At 44.3% G+C, this 27,803-nt stretch overlaps 1 protein-coding gene across 2 annotated transcripts in view; it reads left to right on the forward strand.

Annotated features, from left to right (window-relative positions):
- The window catches only part of CTNNA1 (catenin alpha 1), a 281,607-nt gene that overhangs the window by 87,417 nt on the left and 166,387 nt on the right, over nt 1–27,803 (forward strand). Inside the window, exons 3-4 of one of the 2 annotated variants that reach the window (XM_074313590.2) lie at nt 12,626–12,776; nt 13,431–13,526. In XM_074313590.2, the coding sequence (XP_074169691.1) occupies nt 13,463–13,526 (64 nt within the window). In that variant the 5' untranslated portion in view covers nt 12,626–12,776; nt 13,431–13,462. The remainder of the gene's footprint in view (nt 1–12,625; nt 12,777–13,430; nt 13,527–27,803) is intronic. The other variant, XM_074313589.2, reaches the window with a different exon arrangement.

Consider the following 27,803-nt stretch of genomic DNA (forward strand, 5'->3'; position numbering starts at 1 on the left):
TGTGTAACTCTCAACTGATTTTTCTGTCACTGTATGTCAGCATCCCCATTTTCTAAGCCTAAGAAGTTGATACCACTTCCTGGTGAGAAGGAAAACACACTCAACATGGGACTCTGGACTTGACACTACTTCAAACTTTTCCCCTATTTAACTTGCATGGTAATTTGCATAGATCTACATATGTTATGCAATCAGGCTGCTCTCCTTTTACATTTAAGCCTAAAATAATTTTGCTTTTATGATATTTTTCTTCTCTGCTGCCTTCTTTATTTATTACTGGTCCTGAGATTTAGATTTGTGTAAAAAGAGTTGATGAAAGGCCAAGGGTACAGACCCATTACCCAAACAGCCACGGTGGAGAGGGAGACTGTTGAGCAGCATGGTGAGATTGTCTCTGGGATTCATTTATTTGTTCACTGAATGTTTATTGAGCCTCTGCTACCATGTTTCCCCGAAAATAAGACCTAGCCGGACCATCAGCTCTAATGCATCTTTTGAAGCAAAAATGAATACAAGACCCAGTATTATATTATATTATATTATATTATATTATATTATATTATACCTGGTATTACATTACATTACATTATATTATATTATATTATATTATATTATATTATATTATATTATATTATACCTGGTATTACATTATTATATTATATTATATTATATTATATTATATTATATTATATTATATTATATCCGGTCTTATATTATATTAAAATAAGACCGGGTCTTATATTCATTTTTGCTCCAAAAGATGCATTAGAGCTGATGGTCCAGCCAGGTCTTATTTTCGGGGAAACACGGTATGTGGTAAGCTCTGTGCCAGGTAATAGGAATAGCGGTGAGCAACCCAGGCACAGTTCTTACTCACATGGAACTTACACTTAACTGAGGAAAACAGAAAATAAACAAGTAAACACATAAATAAAAACATGATTTTTGATGCTAATAAGTGCTAAAATGAAAACATAGTGACTAGAAAACTGGTTTAGACTGGGTAGTTCATAGAAAGTCTCTTTGGAAAAGTGACATTTGAGCTGAGGCTTGAATGATAAGAAGGAGACAACCATGTGAACATCTGGTGGAAAAGAGTCCCGACAGTGGGAACAGCCCTAAAACGAGAACCAGCTTGGAGGGTTTGAGGAACAGAAAGGAGGTGTATCATTTAGAATGCTTTCAGTGGAAAGAAAGAGAAGTTACCCCAATTCAAAATGGCATGAAAAAGAGGGAATTTTATTACCTCACATAAAGGAGCCTGGGGGCAGAGAGGGTAGGATTTTAAGGTTGGTTAATTCAGCAACTCGACATCATTTAGGGCAAGACTGTTCCCTTCTCTCTGCTCAGCCACCCTCTTGTGGCGACTTCCTTCCAGATGCCAGGATGACGACTAAAGCTCCAACCTCATATGACTTCCTCATCCTCAATGTCCAGGAGCAGAGAGGAAGGGGGCAAAGCCTTCCCTTTGCAGAACAAGGAAACCCTTCCCTTGCACAGATTTCTCTTCACATCACGCCTGTTATAACACAATGTCATCCCATGCTCAATGCTAAGCTGATCATTAGCAAGGAGAACGAATGAGTCAGGTTGGTTTAGAGTTGGGCCCGGGAGCAGCCTAGCTTCCGAGCTTTGTTGAAGAACCAGTGCTTGCAATTTCTGACAGAAACCAAGGCTCTGAGGGTAAAACTGGACGTCTGTGAGCAAGGAAGAAGTGGGGCACAGCTGGCTGGAAGTTGGTGCTCGAGAATATTGGCCACAGGAGGCCGGTGTGGCTGGAGCACTGGTGTAAGAGTTACTTATAGAGGTGGATTTGAGGGAATTCAGAGCTTGTTTTAGGTTCTCCAAATGTAATCTTTCAGTACTGCGTAAGTCTCTATCGGCCTTAGCCCATTTTGCACCAGTGACTCCCTCCGGGGCCCAACCCACCGTTGGGTGTGGTGTTATAGAAAGACAGCCCCATGCAGGTATCAGACAGTGACTCTAACATGGCTGATGACACTGGGTAAGTCACTTCCCTTCTTAAGTCTTAGTTTCATTAGCTACAGAAATTTCAGGGTAACATTTGTTCTGCTAGCCCTTCAGGGAGGTTGGAAGCGTCAAATGAGAGAGTATCTGCATGTCCTTTGAAAACTATAAAGTGTCACAGTCACTATTACTGTTGCTATCGCTGTCATTCGTGTTCCATGAGAAACAAAGGGATTTTAAATTTTGAGTAGTCACGTCTTCATGCCCTTGGAAAAGGACAGTGTCGTTTTGGAAAGTTATATACTCTGAAGGGGCAAGGTGGGCAGCCTTGGACACCCTTTGCCCTTCGTGCCCCCACCCCTTTCCTCAGTGTCTCCCAGCCCCCCAGCAGATTTCTGGGCTTCACATCAGAGATGTCCTTAGAAACAAGCTGGGCTGACGTTCAATAAAATGTAAGCTAAAGCTGGCTGAGTTATTATCCTTTTTTCTTGATAAAATGAGTGGATGTATTTTCATTACTGGCAGAGTGCTTTTAGCTGGTGAGGACAATTAAGCCCTGGAAATGCAGCAACCGTTTCACACTGAGAGAAGATTTGAGGGATGACTTTCACCCAACATCCAGGCTCTGGAGGAGCGGAAAACATGGCCACTGTGCCCAACAATAGAAAGCCATGGAATGTTGTGGCAATAAGGTCAAGCAGCCCCCTGTTGCTCCCAGGCAACTTGCCCCACAGTGGAATGCTCCTGCTGCTGCTGGCGTGAGACCTGTGACCTGGACACTTCTCCACATAACTTCAGACCCTTCTCAGCCATCCTCTTCCTTATTCTCACCATCTCTTGGGAAGGTAGGGAGGGAGGAGTTCTGTGTTGTGGGCAACACCTTCCACCAAATGTTACCTTTTAGGTTCAGACATTTTTCTGGTTTTTCTTCATAATCTTTTGACCGTCTTTCTCACCCCTCAAGCCAGACCCTATGTCCAAAGAATCAGATCTCTGAGACCAACCTAGTCATCCATTCCATAGCCCTCCTCTCGGGCAGGACAACCCTCTTCCCTCATCTCTCCTTCCTTCTCTCCCTTCTCTCTCTATCTTGTGTTTCTTTCTTTCTTTTCTAAATGATGAATTAGCAGCTCTAATTTCTAGCTCGTAGAGGCAGAGGTGAGATGACCACTTCCTACCTTTCCGGCCTCAACCCAAACTGAGGGGAAGAGTCTTAAGTTACAGATTTTTGGAAACAACAAATTTGCTGGTAGTGTAGCTTATCTGATACACATCTGCCTCTCCCCTTATACTAAGAGCAACTAGGGGACAGGGACGGTTTCCCCCACCTCCTTCATCTCTGCTTCTCCTGCAGCCAGCACATTTCCTGGGACAGTCAGCTCTCAGATGTTTGATGAATGAATGAATAAACAAAGCCACCTCTGTGTTAGCTTTATCTTTTTGTTCTGTGCAACACCCACAGGTCCCCCTATCATAACTTAGAAAGTGGAAATGACTTCAGAGATGCAGGAACTGAACGAGTTTCAGTGGAGTGATAGCAATCTGGTACATTATTGCAGTTTTTTTCTTAAACTACGTAGCAGTAGTTTTCCTCCTGTTTGCTGTTAGAGGGGATCCCAAATCAGTTGTGAGCTTTCGCCTGCCTTAATGGAGTAAGAGGAGAGGGCTGGGGTAGTTGTCCAAGTTTATTATCTTCTCCATTACTCAGGAGTGTTCCCCTAAGCTTTTGCATGATTTTATTTTAATGCTGTTATTTATATTAGGCGAGTCTCCAGCTCAGCCAGGCCAAAAAGGGAGATGGAGGAACTGTGGAGGAACTGATGGAAAAATAAATACCCTGAAGTTTCATGATGATCTGACTGTGGCTTTTATATGAATCAAATTTACTCTACCCTTCCTTCCCATAGTCAGCATTTCTGCTGGAAATAATTTGTAATTATCAAACTCCAGTTAGGCCAGAAGACTCTTTGCAAAGGACTTTGATGTGATTAGGGAAAGGCTTGGGAATGTAATTTGCATGGTGCTTGTCCTCTCTGCCAATGACATTCCTGGAGAAGGCACCTTGTTGTTCTTGGCAGGAGAAATTCCAAGGGCAGATAGGAACTGGGGACCAGACTTCAGGGGCATTGGGGTTGCTGCTCCAAGGCTGGCGCAAGCAGAAGATGCTTTCCTGGAATAATGAGCCCGATAGATATCCCATCTCAGCATTCAAGAACTGAGAGGCAGTGGGTGGCCCAGAGTGGGAAAGCATCAGGCACACAGTGACTAACAGCTGTGCTCAGCACTTCAGCATGAAGGCCCTTGGGTAACTGACCAGAACCCAGAATGGATCATCCCAGTGGAGTGCTAGTCTTGCCCCTGGTGGAGAGATAGGGACAATGCCCTCAACCCCTTCTCACATTTTAACCCATCAGCTCTGCAGCAGCTGAGCCAGGGAAGGACACAAGTTGAGTAAAGGTACACTGAAAAATAAAAAGCATTGTTGAAAGAAATTAAAGGAAACCTACATAAGTGAAAAGACATCCCATGTTCATGGAAAAACTCAGTATTGTGAAGATGGCAATACTCCCCAAATTAGTCTACAGATTCAACTCAATTCCCATCAAAATCCAGCTGCCTCACAATAAGAAGAAAACTAAACAAAGTGAAAATCAACAATTTTTCTGAGATCCATCAGAAACTGAGTTCACAGGACAAAAATGCCATCCTGACAAATGGAGAGACAGGTGAATGCAGAGAATACAAATCAGTTTACTGGAAGCAGAAGCTGCTGGAGCTAGGAACCAGTAGGAATGAAGTACTGATACTTGCTACAATATAGATGAATCCTGAAAGTATTATACGCAGTGAAAGAAGCCAAGTCACAAAAGACCACACATTATATGATTCCCTTGATATGAAATATCCAGAATAGGCAAATCCATAGAGACAGGAAGTAGATTAATGGTGACCAGGGCTGGGGTGAGTAGGAAATGAGGAGTGACTGCTAATGAATACAGGGTTTCTTTCTGGGGTGATGAAAATGTTCTAGTGTTACATAGTGGTGATGGTTACACAACTCTGCGTATTTATTAAAAACCACTGAATTGTATATTTTAAAATAATATTATCCTATGTGAATTATATCTCAATTAAAAAGCAAAAGTTAAGCAAAGATGATTTGTGATGGGAAGTGCAAATTTCCCTTCAGATTGAGCCTGCAGATCATTTTTTGGGAACCAGAGCCTTTGTAGTCATTTCTCTACTGACTGACTGATCAACTCAACCCTTGGCCATCCTTCCAAGTCTCCCCAAGGCACTCCCTTATGTTTTGCTGATTTGATAAAAGGAAGTCTGGGAAATGAAAGGAAAGAGAGTGAGGAAGGAGCCTGAAGAAAGTGGGCTAGGACTGGGAAATTCTTGAAATAAGACTCTAGGGCCTTGTGATCCCAGCCTACTGTCTGCAGGAGGCCACCTCCTCCATGAAGTCTCCCTGTTTTTTTCTTTCCCTAAAGCATTTCATCCATCATATTTCATTTTGACCCAACGACCCCATGCTGGATCCTTTACTGTGTTGTAGGCTATTTTACTTGTTCCAGGTACATGTCTCCTCCACAACACTACAATCTCTTCCAGGGCAGGACCCCTGTCTTGGTCTCACAGACCCTTAATGCAGGAAAGAACTTTGCGTATCACCTGGCCCTACCTTCCTAGTTTGAATAGCACAACTATCAGACTCTTAAGTTTATCCAAGTCTGCTAGCCTCCTGGGGTCATCCTTCCCTCCATGTTCAGTTAGAAGGACACACCTCATGCTGCCCCCACCCCTAAGTACAATAGGAAACCCATGTCCTGAACTCCGTCTTTGGGAATTCTTGAGGGGCAACAGTGTGTAGTATTTTAAAGAATGGCTTTGGAGCCTGGTTCACATCCTAGCTCTGCCACTTATAGTGTGACCTTGGATAAGTTATTTAACTTCTATGTACCTCAGTTTTCTTGTATATAAAATGGGGATAGTCAAAGCTCTTCCATCATATGGTTTGTATAAGCATTAAATGAGTTACCAGTAATATATGACTATAAAACATTTAGCATTGTATCTGCCACACCATAGTGCTATAAAAATATTTGCTTTTATTACCTGTTTCTGCTGAATTTTTGACCTACTGTGTGCCTCATCCCTTTCTCCTCTTATGCTGCCAGTATCTCTTCGCTCTACAAAGCATCTCTAATTCAAGACTATGTGTGGTAGACTTTCTCTAAGCTTGAGGGAAACAGAAGCAGGCACACACCACACAGCCCGCAACTTAAAAATTGTCTTGGGCATCGCTGTTATTTAAAGTTGCCTGGTCATTCCTGCCACTAGGCATCTCTCAGCTACTGTCCAACTTTTCTTCTCTAATGCCAGCTTGCTGCGTTGCTGTATATACCCATTTTCCATCAATACTTTCTCACATCTCCTCCCTGTTTCCCCTAGCCTATCACCCTGGAAACTCAAGATTTCATATGGAGGAATTCTGTGCTCTTGCTAAGCCTCACTGCATGAGCGGAGCAGAGGAGCATGGGAAGGGGCAGAGAGACACATTTTTTTCCCCAAAGAGGCCTTGGAGGTAGTTTCCTAATCACGATATTCTCCAACTCACTTCCATGGCTTAAGGAGGCCCAGCCAGGAACAGAGACACTCCCAGGGTTCTCCAGATAGGAAGAAGTTACCATCTCCCCAAGGAAAGCATTGTACACGGGGCAAAGGCTACATGAAGCCCACACTGCACAAAGCACTAGCCAGAAAGCAGCGTAAGTAAAACCAGCTTCTTTGTGCCATTTGCCCTGCATAATTTGTTACTAGGCCCAGATGACTGGGGAGTTATTGTTTTAGAGGGAGGGTCGGAGGTGATATTTTAGCCCATTAAGGCCTCTGCTTCCCAAGGCCTGACTTTCCTCTGGCACTGAATTGAAGTTTTTCTCTAGCTGCCAAGGAAGGCAGGATTTCAGCAGAAGGTAATTTATGTTAATTTTTTCCCTTTCTGGTCCATTAAGTTTTGTGATGTTAATATATCTCACGAGGGGCCTCACTGCACAAGCTGCTGCATCCTTCCTGGGGTGCAGCAGGGCTGCCTGCCAGCACAGCTTCCAGGTCCTGTGCCTGCCTTCCTTCACTAGCTGGGGACTCTCTACCATGAGGGGCGTTAGTGGGAGAGGGGGTTGACTCCCACGCACTCGGATGAAAGTTAATGGTTCCCTGCAGTGGGACCCCTGGAAGCTCTGGGAAGGCAACTGCTACCAACAAAAACCTTCCCTGGGCAGTTTCTTCCAAGTTCCTTTAACCATTCCCGTTCTAAGCTCAGTTGGATGGAATCTAATGGGGGGATCTCCTGAAAGGAGGCTAGGGTGGAATAAATTAAGCAACATACAAACATTTCATGAGCATCCATTACATATGCTGTCTTGGGGTGGGGAGGAGGGATTGGGGATTATAAAGGGAATCAAAAACAATTCCTGCTTTCCCTTTAGTTGGGTGATGGGGGAGAAGGTAGATGTATCCAAGGTTGGTCAGTTCTGTTATAAGGTGACTTGTGTGCACCTAAAACTCATGGAGCTTTGCAAAATCCCCCAGGGCTTATGGGAAAATGGGGATCGGGGTACAACAGTGAAAACTTCACCAATGACATGTTAAAAAGAGATAGGAACCTAGTAAAAATGGTAGCATAGCTTCATAGATGTTAAATAGTTTTTAAAAACAAACCATAAATACTGTAGTAAATATGGCACTTTGATTTGAAAAAGACCTGAAGTAGTGGAAGGAGGGTTATCTAAAATTTAATGAAAATTTGTAATGCCAGATGTGGATAGGTGTGGTTCATGACACACGTGGTGAATTCAAGTAGTTCAGTTTACCACATGTGTTACGTGTGGTGTTGTATGTGTTTTGTGTATTTCTACCTGGGTTGGTTCAAATAAAGGCAATTTTCTGTGCCCCCTTAGTATTCTAGTGGATGAAGTGGTACGGAAGCAAACACAAAATTTATGTTTTGGGTGGCTGGGTCGCTCAGTTGTTTAGAGCGCAGTGCTCATAACACCAACGTTGCCAGTTCAATTCCCACATGGGCCAGTGAGCTGTGCCCTCCACAACTAGGTTGAAAACAATGACTTGACTTGGAACTGATGGGTCCTGGAAACACACACTGTTCCCCAAAATTCCCCAATTAAAAAAAAATTGCATTTTTACACAAATTATTCCCTAATATATCAATCACTTTGGACCAAATTCACTTTTTCAAAACAAGCCTTATATAAGCATAAGATACAATACATATGATATGCTATATACCAAATTCTATAATATAGGTTTGTAACAGGATAATTTAAGATACTAATTCATCTATTCGCTCTCTCTTTTTTTTTTTTTTTTCCGTCCCTCTTCCAACAAAGTAGCCAAGTCCTTTGTAATTGTTTGCCTCAGGGACATTTGCAGTACAAAAAACATGTAGTCAGTAAATCCATAAACAATGCATGAGTCTCTCCTGTGCACCAGGCAGGGTTCTGGGCACAGGGAATAGAGCCATGAACACAACCATAAGGCCTCCGAGGAGCAGGGGTTTTGGTGGGAGAGGCAGACAATGAACAAATACGCATGGAACAGAACGTCAGGCAGTGAGAAGTGCTGCAAAGAAATACAGAGCAGGATAAGTGGCTAGAGAGCAACTGGATCAGAGGGGGAGGACGTCTCCCTTTTCAAAATGTTGGGGTAGTTGTGGGAGGGGAACTATTTGAGCAGAGATCTGAATGAAGTAAGGGAGTGAGCCATGTGATTAGTTAAGGGAAGAATGTTCAAGGCACCGGAAAAACAAGTGCAAAGGCCCTGAGGAAGAAACATGCTTGGTGTGTGTGAGGCCAGGGGCTGCAATTGAGTGAGAGATGGCAATGAGATAGGAGGCACAGCAGGGGACCTGGTTACCTAATGTCTATAGACCATGGTCAGGTCTGGGGCTTTTTATTTTGTCGGTATCGTGGGAAATCATTGGAGCATTTTGAGCAGGTGAGAGACATGATCTGACTGAAATGTTAAAAGTTTCACTCTAGATCAGTGCTGTCCAACAAAATTTTCTTCAATGTTGAGACGACTCCATGTCTACTCTGTCCAGTACGGCAGCCATTGGCCACGTGGGGCTGCTGAGCATTTGAAATGTGGTAGGTGTGAGTAAGGATTACACTTTTAATTCATTTAATTTTAATTACTTTACATTTGTATTTAAATAGCCATATGTAGGTAGAGGCTACTGCATTAGACAGTGTAGTTCTAGATGTTATGCGTAAAATAGGCTAAAAAGGAGTGAGAAGTGAAGCAGGAAGACTAGTTGGGAGTGTAATAGTCCAAATAAGAGATGATGGGCGCTTGGCCTGAGCGGGTAGCACTGGCGGTGGTAAGAATTGGTTAGATTCTGGATGTATTTTGAAGTAGAGGCAACAGGCTGATGGATTGAATATTATAGAGTCTAAGAGAAAAATAATTACTCTTAGAAAATAATTATTCTTCAGAAAATAATTCTTAAGCTTTTGGCTTGTAGCTGAATGAACAGTGGTTTCATTTTCTGCCATGGGAAATAGTGAGAAATGAGCAGAAAGTTTCCATTTTGTGTTGTTTTGTTTTCCCCCAAACCCATGCTTATTGACGGGACGGTACTAGGTTCCTGAAGTTGGCAGGAGAGAGGAGGGTGCCCTGCAGGACAGCCAGATTGGGAAGAAATCTAAAGTCAGGGATCTTCCGAGCTGAACCCCACTCCTTGGCAGTACCTCTGAGAGAGTGCCCCAGACAGTCTGGGTCCCTGAGGACTCCCTGCCCCAAGTTTGGCCTCCAAACAGTAGAGCTTCTGATCCAAAGGGACCAGTGGGCTGGGATGATGGATGGTCAGTGGTGGCCTGTGTGGCCGACATGTGGAAGACCCTCTCTGACCCTGCTTGAGACACTGAGCTTTGTGAAGGTGGGCAAAATGGCTGCACATTAGGGTTCAGCCTCAAGAGAAGGGTATTTGAAGTTCTCTTTAAGTGACTTCAAAGAAGAGAAAGAAGTGTAGGTACTTGAGAAGCATTGTGACTGGGCTGATGTTTAGGCTTGGCTGTGACGATTAGGAAGATTAGGAGGCAGAGTTAGGAATGGTCGGTGCTTCTACAGCATAGATTCCGGGTTCTGAGTCCAATAGTCAAGTTCAGAGTTTCTTCTGGGACCTTCTCAAGGAGTGTAAAAGATCCTTTCATTCAGGTCATTCTGTAAATATGTTAGGAATAACTTTTATTCTTTATTTTTTCTTTTAGAGAAGGGTGGGAGGTCACACACTGGGATATTTGTGCGAAGGCAAGGATAATAAATACCTTTCTCAAATAAAGAATGCGGAGTAAACTAATCTGGGTTTGAATCCCAGGTCCCTCTCACACTAGCTGTGTGACTTGGAGCAATTAACCTCAGTTAGTTAATTACTTTTTCTGAGCCTCAGCTTACTCATCCATAAAATGGGACCTCACAGGTTTGAAATGAGGAATACATAATGTATGTAAAATATCTTACATGGCACCTTACACATGGTAAGAACTCAGTAAATGTTCATTTCCCTTCCCTATAGAACCCTTTTGCGGTATGCTGCCCAGTGTCTCCTCTGTTCGACCTGGATTCTCCATGGCTTACTCAGATCCCTTCATGGCTTTTTCTCCCCTGCATTAAGTCTAAGCACCTACTTGTTATTAAAGCAAAATTCTCTCTTTGTCTGGTACCTTGTGATCTGAAAAAGCAGCTGTAAATAGGAGTGCTGCCTATGACGCAGCACTATTGGCATTTTGCTTTTTAAAGGTTAATGGCCAGGGCTGTACCTTTGGAAAACTCGGCCTACAGCGCTCACCAGAAATTATTGTGCAGGGAGGTGGGGCTGAGAGGATGTGAGGAGGGTGTGGAAGAAGAGCTGTGGGGTGGGATGGTGAGCCTCGGTAGGGAGAATGGTACATTCTGGAACAAAAGATGGGCCATTGGAAGTTTCCAGCTGTGAGAGAGAGTAGGACTGTGGTTTCCCTCCAGCCCCCTTCCTGGACTGTATTCTTCTTGCCTGACCCTTCCCGAACAGCGAGAGCTCCTGAGAGGACTCGCGATGATAATTTGGTGCCTGATCATGCTTCAGTTGCAATTTATTTAAAGTTGACAATAGGGTTCCTGCCTTTTACAAGCAGATTTCTAGTACTTGAATTTCTGAGCCTGCATTTTTTGCCTTGATGGAAAAGTAGTTAAATTTCACACTTATTATAGCATCTGACACCTGGTACCCTCCAGAGACTTCATAAAGCTAAGGAAATGAAAACTTCAGCACCACTGTAAAGAGGGAAGAGAGCGTAGAGACCCTGTCTCCTATCCCCACAGGAGACAAAGGGCCAACCACGCCTCACCTCCACCTCACAGGTGGACCCAGAGCTTTTAGGCCAATTTTCGAAGGGCTTTTTTTTTTGGTCCTTAGAGAGATGTGAGCTCACAGCATCTCCTGCTTGGTCAGGATCTGCTTGAAAAATGGGTCAGTTTGGTATCAGCACGCCAGTGTGACCTATGGAGATGAGACCTCCAGACCCAGGAATCCTGCTCCAGCCCCACACGCTCAGTAGCAGACAAGACCAGTCATAGAACCTAGATTCATCTTTGCCAAACGTTTGCAGGAGTTGAGATATGTGAGTGTCTGCCCTGCGATGGGAAGCTGAGTACAGGATTTGGGGTACGGCTCACTGAGGAAAAGCACCATATCATCCTTCCCAGCCCCACAACCCAGCTAGTCCTGATAGCCTGTCCCTGATTCGGTCCCCGCTGAAAAAACAAAGCTTCATAGTCACAGACCTCAGTTCAAATTGTCCTCTGCCACTTAACTAGCCTTCAAACTTAATTTCCCCAAGTCTCAGTTTCCTCATCTGTGCAACAGGAATAATACTACTATTAGGATCATCTATTACCGTGGGACAATCTCAAAGTTAGTGGCATAAAAAAATGTTTTTGATGGACAGTGGCTGGACTTACTGTAGTGCTCACTTTGCTGTGTATACAAATGTCGAATCATTATGTCGTACACCTGAAACTAATGTAATGTGTGTCAGCTCTATACTTAAAAAAACCAATTTGTCACTCTCACAGACTCTGGGGGGTCAGTAATTTGGATAAGGCCCAGTGGGGATTGGTTGTTTCTGCTTCATGATATCTGGAGCTTCAGCTGGGGTGACTTGAAACTGGGCTCAGCTGGGACTGTTGACCAGAACACCTGTTCATGGTCTTTCCACGGGGCGTGGGCTTCCACACGGCATGGTGGCCTCTGGAATCTGGGACTTCCTCCATGGTGACTCCAGGTTCCAAGAGTGAATGTCCTAGCCAACAAGCAGGAACTTCATGCCCTTTTATGCCGTGGCCTTGGGGGTCACTTAGCATCATTTCCACCACACTCTATAGTCAAAGAAGTCACCAGCCTGCCCAGATTCAAGGGGAGAGGACATAGAATAGACCCCATTTCTCAGTGAGAGGAATATCAAAGAATCTGAAGCCATGTTCTAAAACTGCTACCAAATCCTCCCTCACTTGGTTCCTGTGAGGAATGAAATAACAATCTTGTGCATAGTAGGGATTCAATAAATAGTATTCTATACCCCTCTATCTTGTTTATGCCTTTCAGAATAATTTGTACTCATTCCAAAGGAGAGGAACATGACCAGCATTGCCCAAATAACTAAAACTGATTCTGTCTTATGTCCCACTCTGGGTTATCACAGAGTCTGGAGAAATCATCCCGCATTGACAAATCTTAGGATGGTGACCTGGGGCAGGTAGGTGGTTTAATGTTCCTTGGGTATTTTCAGAGTTACTTCACAGGATAGAACATTAAAACAAAAAGGGGAAAACCAAGTCCAGAGCTTGAATCATCTGGTGACAGAGAAGCTAGCCCTACGATTCTGTTCTAAGCATGTCCAAGCCCTGTGCTTAAAGATTTAAGCACCATTCTATATTTGAGTGTGTCCTTCCTTCACGCCCTCCAAGGAAACCACCCTGGGAAGTGTTTGCATCTCTGATGGAAAGAGCAGTCCAGTGAGGCTGAGAGACTGAATCAGAGGAGGGCAAGGAAGCTTCCAGGTTTGGAGCCCATTCAGAGAACACAAATTCCAGATTTAAAATTTAATTCCAATTTTTTGAGGTCCAACTTCCATTTCCTCTTGGCAAGCTCACTTTTGTTCACAGAGAGAGTAGAAGCTCTAAGGGGCTCGGAGAGAGCCCTCTCTCACACCAAATCACTCTCACAGGGCCATGGGGAAGAGGTGAGTGTAAATGAATCAGGAATTTATAGCTTCTTTTTTCCCTTGAATTGTATAAGGGAACATAAATTAAGAGAAACACTGCTAAAGGAAAAACAAGTGTGTAGGGTTTTAGCTAACTTTGAAGCTTTGAAAGCACTTTTGGAATCATGTTGTAATGCTTTCTGTTAGGCTCATCGAGAGATGCTGGTGAGCGGTGGGCGATGAGAACCACATGGGACAAGCAGAAAGGCCCTGGATATCAAGGAGAAGGTGATCGGCTGAAAGGTTGTATATTAGTTATCTGTTGCTGTGTAACAAATTCCCCATAGTGGCTTACAAAAATAAACATTTGTTATCTCACAGTGTCTGTGGGTCAGAAGCTGAGCTGCCGCTTAGCGAGGTGGTTCTGGGCCAGAGCCTCTCAGGAGGTTGCATTGCCTGGGTCTGCAGTCATCTGAAGGCTTGGCTGGGGCTGGAGGCTCTACTTCTAAGATGAGTCACTGATGTGGCTGTTTGCTGGAAGTCTCAGCTTCTCCACAGTGATGCCTAAGATATGGCGACTAAATCTCAGAGCAAATGTTGACAGAGAGAGAGAGAAAGAGAGAGAGAGAGAGAGAGAGAGAGCGCGAGCCCAGGACAGAAGCTGTACTGTCTTTTAATAACCTAACCTAGTATCAGAAGTGACATACTGTTACTCCTGCCATATTCCATTGGTCATATAGACTGAGTCTGGCATAGCGTGGGAGGGAACTACACCAGGTGTGAATACCAGGAAGCTGAAATCATTGGAGGCTAAATACAGATGAGAGGGACACAGAGACCGGGAGGGCAGGTGGTTCTGGGCTCCTCCCCTGAATGCTTTTTGGTTCAGAGAAGGGCAATCTTCCTATGATCTCCACTCTGTCTTCTCTTCTTCACCGCTAATGGGCTGTAAACTCTACGAGGATAGGGACTGTAACTGTCTGTCATATTCACTGTTCCATCCGGTGCCTGGCCCTTGCCTAGTATGTACTAAAGCCCTTGATAGATGTTTGTTGATTAATGTGACGCATAGGAAAAGACATGTGAATTCCAGTCTCATGAATGTGGACTTTGTATTGTGGGTGATGGGAAGTCACTGGGCAGGGCACCCTTAGACCAAGTTTATGAGCAGGATCTTGCTGCTTCCCCTGCCTGGAACACTGTTTCTTCTGAACTCGTGCTCCTCACTCAAGGAAGGTAACTGATAACAGAACAAAGTCCTGGAGGAAGCTCTGTGTGTGTGTGTGTGTGTGTGTGTGTGTGTGTGTGTGTGTGTGTTCCAAACGCTCAGATGGAAGGAAAATATTCCAAGCCCAGAGCAAAAGAAAAAAGAATGGGTGAAGATTCAAAGACATTTTGAGGTGGAGAAGAGGGACCTTTTAAGGCCACAGGGACAGAAAGGTGGGAGAGTGAAGGAGCTTTGCACTGCCTTGCCTTGCTACAAGGGGGCAGGCATATCTTAGTGAGGGGCTCTTTAGTTTCAAGAGATAGAAACCCACGCAAACTGGCTCAAGTTAAAGGGTGTTGATTGGAAGGCTGTAGCGGTTTGTAGCAGATGTTGTCTGTTGCTCTGGTCAAATCCTCACCTCTACATGCCAGAGACGCTTACTGCAAACACCTGGGACTGGGCCTGAGGGCTTTGTTCTGGGCACAGGAACACACTTGGCCTCTGCCCAGGAAAGTGGGAAGTGCCAGGGAGTTAATGGCTCAGCTCTGGAAGCTGCTCTCAGCCAATGACAGAAGTGCGTATGCGTGTGTGTGTGCGTGTGTGCGTGTGTGTGCAGACCAGCTTCCTCACCCCTCAGTGGGGACAACCCTGAGGCACTTTCCGTGTTGTCTTCTAGAGTTCCCAGCAGATCTGAGTTCCAGTTGTCCATGTAGTAACTTAATACCTTAGAAGCACCCTTTAGTGGCTTCCTTCCTCTCTTTGTCTCACTTCCTTATTCCCCTACCAGTGTTTTCTGGAATCACCTCCCAAATACACTGGTTACACTTGAACCCCTGTTTTAGGGTCCGTTTTGGGGAACCCAAACCAAGACAGACATCTCACAAAACACAAGCATAGATGTCAGCCTTTAGGTCTTGCTTGTTGGAAATGAAAGACGGGCTGCTTTTCCAAAGCCCAGTATTGGGATGAAGCGTCTACAAGATGCTTTCCCTCTTATAGTATAGTTCCAGTTATTACTATGCCAACAGAGTCTCTGTCTCTTTTCTCCATCTTTTCAAAACCTCTCTTGTAATTGCTTAGTCTGATATATTCGTATGCCACAGTCCCTGCTCTGTCACTTATGCCCTTGAACTCATTTTATCATGTCTGATGTATCTGAAAGAGCTTCCTAAACTGTAAAGTGTTGAGCAAATGCAACAGATGAGGAAGAAGGGAGAAGAAGAAAGGGGAGCAAGAAGAAAAACGGAAGGGAGATGGAGGGGCTAGAAAGTAGAACATGTTTCACAGAGTCAGACACAGAAGCGAGGGAAGGCAGGTTACAGAAAGTGGCCAGAGCTTGGGCACTGAGCTTTTGTAGGAAGCCCGTGTTGAAAGAGGCCTGTGGAAAGCAGACATGGGCCTCAGCTTGTAGCTGGTGCTTCAATTCCCCTTGACTGCATGTTAAGTAAACTCTTGCGCGAGGCTGCCGTGTGGCTCACTGGGACCGCAGTGCTGAGCCTGAGCTGCTCACAGCTGTGCTGGGGGATGCTGTGCGACGGTCCTTCATTTTCCACTTCTGCTTCTGTATCCACTGGCATCTAGCAGGGTGGGTGCTGGGATGGGTGGCTCAGTGGACCTGCAGAACTGAGGCGTATGCTCTCCTGGGTGTGTGGCCCTCCGAGCACAAGGACCCTTCCCTGCAGACCACCAAACACACAGTATGGACTTTCTTCAAGGCTGACATTCTGGGCTGGGGCAGTGGTGAGAGTGGGACTGGGGAAGTAGGGTGGGAGGGGCTTGGGTCAAAGGTCAGCAAGGCCAACCTAGCCCTCCGGGCTTTCTGGGGAGATGAGGCAAGGCCTGCAAATGTGAAGAACAAAGAATGCAGGGGGGCTGGGATGAAAGCTCCCCTTGCTCTTTTCCCAAGAGGAGCTTTTATGTTTCAGGACTTCCTGGCGTCCTCCTGCGGGGGGTAGGGTGTGGAGTGGGGGGGAGAGCTGGACCCAAGGGAAAAGGCTGCGTTTGCTGCTTCTTGAGGTTGGGAGGCAGAGAATCACCAGTACACAGCCGAAATAAGCCTGGGGAGGGAGCGGTAACGGGCTCAAACCACAGAATGAGACCATTTTGGGCGGGGAATGTCTTTGTTGTGTTCATGCATTCACGCATGCCTTCATTCATACACACATCTCCTTGCAGACATTCCTTAGGTGCCTGGGAGGTGCTGGGCGCTGATGCACAAAGCTTTCGGCAGGCAGTCAGGTTGCTGCCGCCCCTAGGGATAGTTCCCCTGCTGCGGTGAAAACAATGTTCTCTGTTCTCTGAGAAGCAAATTACAATTGTTCAGTCACAGGGGGTAGGTATGAATTCCAGACTGCCTCCTGTGGAGGGAATGAACTGACAGGGGTAGGAGGCCTGGCCAGCCCGTACTTTCCTGCCCAGCCCCCACGCCCCCCCTGAGCCCCAAGGAGGGTACACTTGTGTCTTCCGAAGCAGGTCACTTTCACTTGGACAAACTGCCTTTTTGCTTCCCTGGTTCTTCACTCCAGCAGCACTCCGGCCCACAGAACAGTAGGGCCTTGCAGGGTGAGATCTTTTTCCTTCCTTCATCCTTTCTCTTTCCTTGCCTTCTGGTATTTCTTGAACATCTACCAAGAGCCCTCTACTAGGTGCCTTCCTTAAAGTCATTGAGGAGAAATGGCGCTTTCCAAACAAGAAGTATTCTGTCATTATGCCTCTCTCTCGCCTTAGGGAGCGAGGCAGAGATGTTTTTCCGTTCCTTTTCTTTTTCCCTGCCTCAGTCTTGTTCTCTGAGGTCACAAAAGCTGGCCTTGGGCTCCCTCCCTGGGGAGCGTCCATTATCGCCCTCCCTTCCTTTCCCCACTGTCTCTGGCGCCTAAGGGCCAGATGAGGCTCAGGCACCTTGAGTCCTGCTGTCTGTCTGTGGCCATCCCATCAGCACAGCTGTCACTGTCACTTTCGGGCCTCTGAGAGCCAAGGCACTTTCCTAATCCCCAGAGGAGACCAAAGCTACTCCAGCCTTCTGGATGCCAAAGGTCCCCTCCCACGTGGCTCCTGCCCCAATAACCTACCCCCTTTGTGTGTGTGTGTGTGCGGGGGAGGGGGGAGTTGGTTTGTTTCTGCCTCAGGCACATTTTCTCTGTAATTTTTGGAACCCAAATATAAGGGAAATCTCATTTGCTCTGTTCTGACTCATTTACAATTAAATACACTTGTTCCCATCTGTGTCTGTATACATCTGCATACATTTGCTATAGCATCGCCCTTAATTTTGGAAAATGATGCCGCTGGTGTTATTTTTACCCTGACTGTCAAATTGGCTGAGAAGACCAGTGGGTGTTCACCCACCCCGTGACAACCACCACCCAGGCCTGTCCCTGAGGGAGGTGGTGACATTTCTCCCATGCACAGGACATGCAGACCCCTGCCAGGTGCTGGTCATTGTGGTTACCTGTCTTACGGGGTCCAGCTGCCAGGACTGGGCGTGTCCCTGTCTATCTCATTGCCAAGGCCTCACTGCCCACAGAAATGGGCCTTGACTGCCTGGGCCACTTACTGGCAGCTGCTTCGCCAAGCACTGAATTTGGAGGTGGGAGTGGGGGGGCGGTTGCTGACGCCCAAGGAAGGTAACACTAAGGAAACATTGCCGGGTCATCGCAGCCATCCCCTCCCGGGGGAAGTGAGGAGCTGTCTGTACCTTTCAGAAGGTTGTGGTGGCATTTGTGGGTGCTTGCCTCACCTACGTACCTAAAAATACCACACCATGGTTGTCTACTGCTTTTTTTTTAAAAAAAACCAAGTTACATCGTAAAGATATGCACATTTAATGAGATGGTGGTGCCTGTCAGCACACTTGGAGCCCTTTTGATATTATCTCATTGAATAGTTTTATTTATACCCAAATACTAAAATAGTTCTTGGCCAACAAGAATTAAAGGGTGCAGAAAATAAGGCGTCGACTGCTGCCAATCAGAAAAAAAGTTAATATCAAACCAGGATTTGAAACAATACTTACTTTCTGCTGAGCTACCACTTCTCTGGGAAATTCTGCGATGGGCAGTGCTGCTGCTGTTGATGAATAATTCAGATATCTCGGGGAAAGGCATTACTTCTAAGCCCTTGGACTCCATACTTCATGTGTCACCAACTGCACCACTAGGAGACTGAGGATGATGCCAGAATCGTGCTGAGGCCTCTAGGCTGAGAAACACGATGCTATGGACACCAGGTACCACTGAGCGTTCTTTTTGTACTTGGCATTGTTGTGGGTCTATGGACTCCACAGAGGTGCGGAAACCTCCACACGTGCTTTCAGAGAGCTTGATACTTGGCCAACATATCCAGGCTACGGTTGGGAATCAGTTCGTTTCTCTCCTCTGGTGGGTTCCTGGGTATCTGCTTTCTCCATTGAGAGCCTCTGTTCAAGCTTCCTTACTGATTAAGGTTTATCCCTTACTCAGTCTGAGAGGTTGAGTCTGAGTGGTTACCACACACACACACACACACACACACACACACACACACAGAGTCATTAATCATTTTTGGCACTTGGGGGCAGAGTCAGCTGCTCCTTAGGCAACCAAACCTATTATAAATGGCCCCCTTTGCCTAGGTTCTACCCTACGATGCCTCTTTAAATTTTTTCTCTTTTGCCTGGTCAACTCCTTGCCGTTCCTCGGGTCTTGACTTAGACACTACTTTCTCCAAGAAACCAAGCTGGGCTGGGTGGCCCTGCTCTGAGTCCATACAGCAGCGTAGTGTAACTGCCTGGAGATGTGTCCGTGGTCCCACTAGGCTGTATGCTTTCTGCAAGCGAGAGCTGTGTCTGTCTTGTAGCTCTTGTGCTTAGAGCAGGGCCTGATGCTTGGTAGCTGTTCAATAAATATGTATTAAGTGAATGGATGAATGAATGCATTCATAAATTAAGTCGTTTTCTAGAATCCAAGCTCCACAGCGTTATCTGTACCTAGTTCACTCTATGATAGAAACCAGTGTCCTTAGAAAGAAACCGATATGCTTAGCAATAAACATGTGTAGAGGTGAACATCTAGATATATCTACTCCAAAGTGAAACAGTATGGCAGTAATGGTTGGAAACAATCTGGGATAGTAGAATAACAGGTGAATTTAATTTTCTTTTTTTTACTTGTGTGTGTTTTCTAACTTTTCTACAATGATATATATGTATGTATATATGTGTATATATATATAGTGGTATATATATATAGTGGTATATATATATAGTGGTATATATATATATATATAGTGGTATATATATATAGTGGTATATATATATAGTGGTATATATATATATATATATATATATATATATATATATATATATATAACAAAAGGAGTTCAAAAAAGTATATAACATGCACAATTATATAACTGTCCTAAATTCTTTTTAAAAATTTGCTTTCAATGCCGCTTCCCCTTCCTAAGAAATAATAATAATGATAAATAATGTTTATTAAGAAGCTGTTGTGTCAGCATGGCCCTCTGAGAAATACACACCAAGATGTGATTAGGCATGCAAGAGATTAATGGGGGAGCATCTGTGAAGGATAAATGGAGAGGGAGCTAGGGAAGATGGTGAGAGTCTTCTGACTCTGATGTAGGTTTGACAATCTGGAAAAGGAGATGGGCAATAAGGGAAGGTTGGATTAAAAAGCTTCAGATTGAAGTACAGTTCTGAAAAAGTCTCTGTCAGGCTGATTGGGAGTCCCTGAGCAAAGTTTGTCCCTCAGATGAAAGGATAAATAAAATGTGGCAAATATGTACTGTGGAATATTATTCAGCCTTAAAAGGAAGGGAATTCTGACATGCTACAAGATGGCTGAAGCTTGAAGGCATTATGCTAAGCAGAGTAAACCAGTTACCTATGAGGTACCTAGAGTAATCAAACTCATAGAAGGTAGAATGGTGGTTACCAGTAGCTGTGGGGCGGGAGGGGGAAATGGGCAGTTAATGTTTAATGGGTATGGAGTTTCAGTTTAGGAAGATGACAAACTTCTGAAGATGAATGGCGGTGATGGTTTTACAACAATGTGAATGTACTTAATGCCACTGAGCTGTACACTTAAAATTAGTTAAAATGGTAAACTTTATGTTATGTATATTTTATCTCACACACGAAACAGTTGCCCATTAAAGGAGTCCTGTGTTGGGCAGGAATGGTCCAACTCTGGTACCCCGGCTGTGCTCAATCATAGGCTGAGAGAAGGCCAGAGGAAGCATGGCCTTGGTGTGGATGCTGTGATAGATCCCAAGGTCAGGGAACTCTGCTTGCTGCTATAATTCTCTCAAAGGGAAATCCCAGCAGTGCATCTCCATGGCTGCCATAACTGTGTAATGCCTCTGGAGTCAGACTATGTTTCAATATCCAACTCTGGCACTTTCTGGCTCTGTGATTATGGAAAGATTATTCAACTTCCCTGTGCCTTAGTTTCTTATCTAGAAAACATGGTTGTTGATATTAGTAACTACTTTATAGGGTGTTACATGAATGAGCTAATATGTAAAGTACTTAGAACATTGCCTGGCATAAAGTATGTTGCTTGTAAAAATTTGCTAGTATCATCATGAAGCATTTTCTGTGACATAGGCACCGTGATAATGTTTTACAGAGACGACTTCATAAGAGCCCCCAACAACCCTAAGAGTCATGTAATAATCTCTCCATTTAGGGATGGGGAAACTGAGGCTTGGTGAGACTACATAGTCCATAAGAAGTAGAGCGCTGAGGAGGTCACAGGTGGCCCAACTGGAGAGTTCACATCAACTGCTAGGCAATGCTGCATTCTGATCAGCTCTTTCCCTGTGGCGCTGGCTCTGGCTCCCTTCTAAGGTGAGGGTTCCCTCCTGTTCCTTGCCTTCAAGGATTGCTCCTTCATCATCATCAAAACTGCTATCATCTTCAGCATCACCTTCAGTAGCATCATCCAAAAGGACTTGATTAAAAGCATCTAATTACACATTTTGCTGTTCTGTATTTTAGACAATAATAATTAGACTTCTAGGAGCTTTAGCAACTAAAGCTTGGACGAACACGTTACGGTCTCCCAAACAGCAGAATAAAGGCACAGCTATAGAGCAACTCATTCCTGGTGGTGTCTCCTTGGGCAGGCTGCTGGCCCTCTCTGAGCCTCACTGACAGGATGAGACCTACTTTCCTTCCTCCCAGACCCTAGTGAGGTAAGGTTTGAGGACATGCCTGGTGGAGTGGGAAGCACGGCGCAAGCTTTACCTGGCACTTCCCCCAGTCGTCTTTAATTGGCTCGTCAGAATTGATAGCGAGGATGCTCCTGTACTTCTGCCCCATGAATGTACAGCTCTTGCCCACTTGGGAGTACGTGGATGGTGAGAAACAGGGTCTTTTTGGCCATATCCACCCCATTTTGTCCTTAGTTATCAGAATTTAATAGGGTACTATTTTCTTGGTTTGGCCCATAGGAAGGGGCTGCCTTTCTGCTGTAGGTCTAGAGTTATAACAACTCCTCCCACCATTGCCATGAAAATGACCACAGTTTCCTATTCCATGTTTCTCTGAACCGCATTTCTCTATCTAGTCGATTGACATACATCAGTGAAGTGCCTGCTTTGTGCTGGTTACTGGGTTGTGTGCGAGGGATAAGGAGGTGGATGGATACCTTCCTTTAGGAGCTCACACATGTGGGCAGGTGGGGTAGATGACAGGTAAGCGTGTCATTGCAATACAGTGAGATGAGCCTTGAGAGAGGTATGTACCAGGCTTGAATATCTGGGAGGATTTCAGAATCTGGAAGAAAAGGGAGAATAAGTGTGGGGCAGGGAAGTGGGCGGCTAGAAGAGGAGGAAAGTCATTCCAGGCTGAAGTAATTAGGGGCTTCAACTAGCAAGGCAGGTCTGAAGACCTCGGTAGACCTTCATCCCTCCAAAGCTTGGGGAATCCATGCAGGAATGGAGTGGGAATGAGGTTGAAAAGATAGGCAAGGACCATTTATTCATTCTGCACCTCCTATGTGCTAGACATTGTTCTAGGTACTGGGGATAAAACAGTAAATAAGACAGACAAAATCCAAGCTGTCAGGCTACATTCTAGAAGGAGAAGACCAACAATAAGCAAGTAGATAAAAAATAAATAATTGTGGATGGTGACATGCTGTGAAGAAAATACAATGGGTGATGGGACAGAGAGTGACTATCTAACTACCTTAGAGTGGGTAGTCAGGGAGGTCAAATTGAGGAGGTGACATTTGAGTTGAGATCTGAGTAAGAAGTCACTGTTACAGAGAAATAAGGGACAAGAGACCCCCAGGAAAGGGAAAGCTGGTGGAAAGGAGCAGATCCCAAAGGGTCCTGTAGGCCACGCTAAATTATTCTAACAATGAGAAGCTATTTGAAGCCCTGGTCTCCTGGGTCTCAGCCTTGTCAATGGAGACATATGACACCTTCTCTCCACTCCTTAAACCTAAAGATACTTTGGAGGGCAGGGCAGTCAGAAGACATTGTCCACCACTAGGTAAAAAGGGCTTTCCCCCCGAGAGCCAGATATTTGGGTGAAAGTTTAAGGTGAGAGCAAAATGCTGAGGGCAAATGATAGTAGTCAGGGGGTAACAGCCTCATCTTAAGCAAATTAATGAAAGGATCGAAGGAGACCTTGTTCTGTGCACCGTATTATGACCCACGAGGCGGAAGAAACTGGGTTCGTTGCTATGTCCAGTCCTGGAGGCACTGATGGGTTGTTGCTCAGCACAACAGGAAGATGTCTTCCGAATTCATAACTCCTGCTGGTCCTGTGCTGGGCTGTGGGTGGCGGGGAGATGCAGTAATAGGGTGGCCAATGTCATTTGCTAAACTGAGTGTTGCTCAACCCAGAAAATCCCAAAAGGGACTTCACTGAGGGCTTAAATCTCACGTTCCATGGGATATGCTCTGCTAGATAAAGTGTGGCAAGTCGTGGGGGCTCAGCCCACTTTCCTCTCTGGGTGCATAGAAGTTTCAATATTCCATCTGGCCTGGATTCTCTCCTCCTTGAAATTCTTTAGCAGTTCACCTGCTGCCCTCAGAATGAAGTTCAAAAGAATTTATTAGCATGGCATGATTCTAATCCTAGTCACTTCTCTATTCTCTTTGATTTCATTGTGCCTTTCTACTTTACAGCCCAGCCATATCAAACACCTTGCTTTTCCCCAGAATCCACTATGTTCTCTTGCCTCCTGCCTTTGCACAGGCTGTTCCTTGATCTGGTATACCTTCCCTTCCTCTCCAACCCCACTGAGCCTGGATAACTCCTACTTGTCCTTCAGGCCTCAGCTTAGATGTCAGAAAGTCTTTCTCAACCCACAGACCTGGGCCTGGAGCTCAGTGGGCCCACAGCACTCTTCCCCTCCTTTTTTTTTCCTTTCGGTTTTATGGAGGTGTAACTGACACTCTTTGTATCCTTGTTTTACTTACTTAACTACTTACCTGCAGCTCATCCTTCAGGTCTCCTGAGTCCTCCCAGGCTATACCAGTCTCCCCTCTTACACATTCTCACATTATTTTTCTTTCATAGCTCATATCACAATGGGTAGTGATAGGTCTGTGAGAATGTTTAATTAATGTATTTCTCCTCCACTAATCTGTAAACCATGGGGTATGTGTCTTGTCTGTTCACCATTGTATCTCAAGAGCTTGGCACATAAATATTTACTGAATGAATGAATTAATGAATGAATGAATGAATGAAAACCTCCCACAACACATGGAGCTTGCTCCCAGCACAGCACTTAGCTCATTATATTATAAAAGACTATGTACTTCTCTGTCTCTCTCCAGCTGTCTTGTAAGCTCCTTGAGCGGAGGAATGTTTTGCCCACTGTGATTTTGCAGTTCTTGGTACATTGCCTGGCAATTAGGTACTTTTTGAGTAGATGAATAAATGAATGAATGATGACAGGCACTCACTCATGCTTCCTTATACTTCATTCTTAACACAGCAAAGTGACCTTTTAAAAATGAAAATCACATCATGTTCACTCTGCTTCTTAATCCCCCAGGGGTTTCCATTGCTCTAAAAGGACAACCCAAACTCCATTCCATTTCTTACCTGCTTCTCTGACCTCATCCAGTACTACTCTTTTCCTCATTGACTACCTCCCAGCACACTGGACTTCCTTCTGTTCCTTGAATGTCTCAGGCTTATTTCCAACCCTAGGGCCTTTGCACTTGCTATTTCCTCCTCTGGGATATTCTGACCCATCACAGGGCTCATTCTGGCCATTCAAGTCTCAGCTCAAACATCACCTTTTCAAGTAATGCCTTTCCTCATCCCTGTACCTACACGAGCACGCCTCCTCCCCATCACTCTTAGTACTTACCGCTATCTGAAATCATATTGTTCATTTAATTGTTATCCACTTACTGTCTTTCTCCCTCTCTAGAATATAAATTTCACAAGGGTTGCCCACTGCTGTATCTCTGGGGTCCAGTACAATGAATATCACATAATAGGTGCTCCAAAATATTTGTTGTTTAAACAAATGAATGGATGAATGAATATGATAACAGCCTTCTGTGATGAAGGGGCTGGTCCTGCCAGACTCATAGGCAGACATAAAGAAATAAAGAAGCTAGAATGGTAAGAATTGATAAAGGGGAGTCAGGACAGAATGTACGTTTGCCAGATTCTACTGGGAGCTTGTGGAATCGGGAATCCCAGGGCCTACTCAGCCCTGACTCCAGTCAACCCAGAATCAAATTCACCTTGGGTAAACCAAAAACAAAGGCTGCCCCAGCTTCCACTTTAAGTTCTCCTGTATTCAGAGGGCCCATAAGGGGACATACAGGGCCATGTAAAGGTTCCTGACGTATATTTCTCTGCTGTCCCAACAGGTTTTCTTCTTCTCAAAGTTTCTTGAAATGTAGAAATTTTTCTTGAAATGTAGAAAAATTGTTATGCAACAGAAGCACTGAATGGAGACAAACGACTCGTTCATCAATACACCTGAGACCTAAAGTGTATTAATTTAATTGAGTTTATATTATAATGCAACAATTTTTATTTTGATAGTACTTTTTATACTCCTACAAAAATCTTAAAAATGCCAGACAAAAAAATGAATTTTTAAAATGGTGAATACAAAGAATCAGGTTTCCATAATGAAGTCCACTGATACTTTAAGGAGAATAAAGCACAACTCCACTCCTCCGGCCCCCTCCCCTTTTTAAAAAGACTTCTTTTTAGATGTAATTTTGCCGGGTTGTCAGAGTCTAACATTTTGCCTTTCAGATTCTCTTTCTCCATTGTTATCAACAAAAATGTGAGCATGGAAGGGGTGGGAAGTATTTGTTTTTGTGTGCATATCTTTGATGGTATCAGAGAGAAAAGAATCATGAACACCTACTGCTGACTGACTTTAAGAACTCAATGTTGATTCCATTTTCTGCGGGGAAGATGAATAACATGAATAAAGAGAACCTTACACATGTTTCACGAGTGTGAAGGGCCTAAGATTGGTTCTTTTATTTAAAACTTAACTCACTGGTTAAAGCCAGCAGCATCCTCTATTATAATAGAAGAGGCCTGGAAGGGAGACAAGTGAGCCCCCATCCTACCTCCCACAGCCCCACCCCCAAAGCCCCCAACTTGTCAATCTGCTTGAAGCTGTGCAAAAAGACAAAATGTATATAGCATAATAACCAGGCATTTTAATTACGGTATAGTCTTGACTTGAAAACTATTTTGAATGTGGCTTTTCAACAAAGATTTTTAAAAAGCCACTGACATTTCAGAAACTAAGTGGGGGTGGTTAAGAGCCTGTTTCTGGGTTCTGGTAGATCTAGGTTCCTGCACCGTCACATGCTCCCAGTGTGACCCAAGCCTGTTTTCCCATTTATAGGATGAGGAATACAATCGCAACTAGGGAAGGATTGTTGAGAGGCTTGGATAAAACGTGCAGATCTTAGCACAGAGCCTGGCACGTACCAAAGACTTAGTAAATATGAGCTATTATTACTTTTAGTCATTGAGTATTAAAATAATAATTATCGTACGAGTGAATGAATTAATGAATGAGTTGTAAGTATACTTTGTTTTCTGCTCAAGTTTAGACTAGGTATGAGTGATTCTCAACTCTAGCTGTACATTAGAATCACCCAGGGAGATTTAGTCCTTAACTAAGAACAGCTGAATCCGAGCCTCTGGGTGTGGTCCCTGGGTATCATTTTTAAAAAGCTCTCAAGATGATTCTAATATGCAGCCAGAGTTGTCAATTACTGAGCTAAACAGAAATGAGGAAAACACCAATATTAACTAAGCTAATAAATAAAACTGCCGGGGTGGGCAGGGCTTTACTGCTTTCTCCCAACCCATCTGAAAAGGAGCTGAAAGGCAGCCAGAGCCACTCGGCTTCCAGTTGTCTTTGACCCTTGTGGTCCCACACTTTGGTTCTACATTTAGTTTTTATCGACTCTTTCCAAATCTGACCTCCTTTGTTGGCTTTCCCCAGACTAAGCCATGAGTCCCTTTGATTTCTTCTAAGGAACTTAATGGGGGAAGGGTTGCTTATCATTTCATGGTCACAAGAGGTAAAGATTTTCTTTCATTCCACAGTTGACAAGTCAGTTCTCATCTTCATCATTCTTGGATTTTCACTCATTTTGGTTCTATATTCCTTAAGGACTGTGGAGTGTCTCAGATGAGGTCACATCCAGGAAAGTGCTTTGTAAACTGTAAGCTATTTAATAGCACAATGTAGATAAATAACAACAAGCCCTCGTAATGTGGAGAATTTTTAACATGATCTCTCATAGTTCATCTTTATTGACGTTTTGACATTATTTGTGTTATTTTTTAGAATACTCCATTAAAGTCTTGCTAATTGACTTTTTTGTTGTTTTTTTCCTTAACATATTTGGTGCAGCTTAACTCTTGTGATTATGTGCATGTATTCCACAACCTAAAGTAAGTTGAAACCTGAAGTTTCAACCCAAATGTCATCAATTGATATTACTGACCAGTCCTTGGTTTCAATGACACTTGATTTTCCTCTTATATCTACGGCCATTCATTCTTTCTGCAAATATATTTGAAATGCATTTTATGTTCCAGGCACTGCACTAAATTATAGGAGCAGAGAAATGAAAAAGTAAGACAAGATTCATGTCCTCATGGAGCTTATAGCTTAATGGACATAGACAATAGACTAGTGGACAAACAAGACAATTCTAGAGGGGGGTGAATGCTATAAAGGATACAAATGCAGTCATGTGTTGGAGAGTGACGGCGGTCTGGGGGAGTACGGTCAGGGACTGACCAGGTGGTGCTGAAACTGGCCCTCAAGAATGTGAAGTGGGGGATGGGATAGATAGGCAGAGCACAGAGGATTTTCAGGGCAGTGAAAATACTTTGT

The sequence above is a fragment of the Rhinolophus sinicus genome, chromosome 5 (assembly GCF_057876585.1).
Source record: "Rhinolophus sinicus isolate RSI-liver-muscle chromosome 5, RSI-T2T, whole genome shotgun sequence".
In the NCBI taxonomy this organism is placed as follows: domain Eukaryota; kingdom Metazoa; phylum Chordata; class Mammalia; order Chiroptera; family Rhinolophidae; genus Rhinolophus; species Rhinolophus sinicus.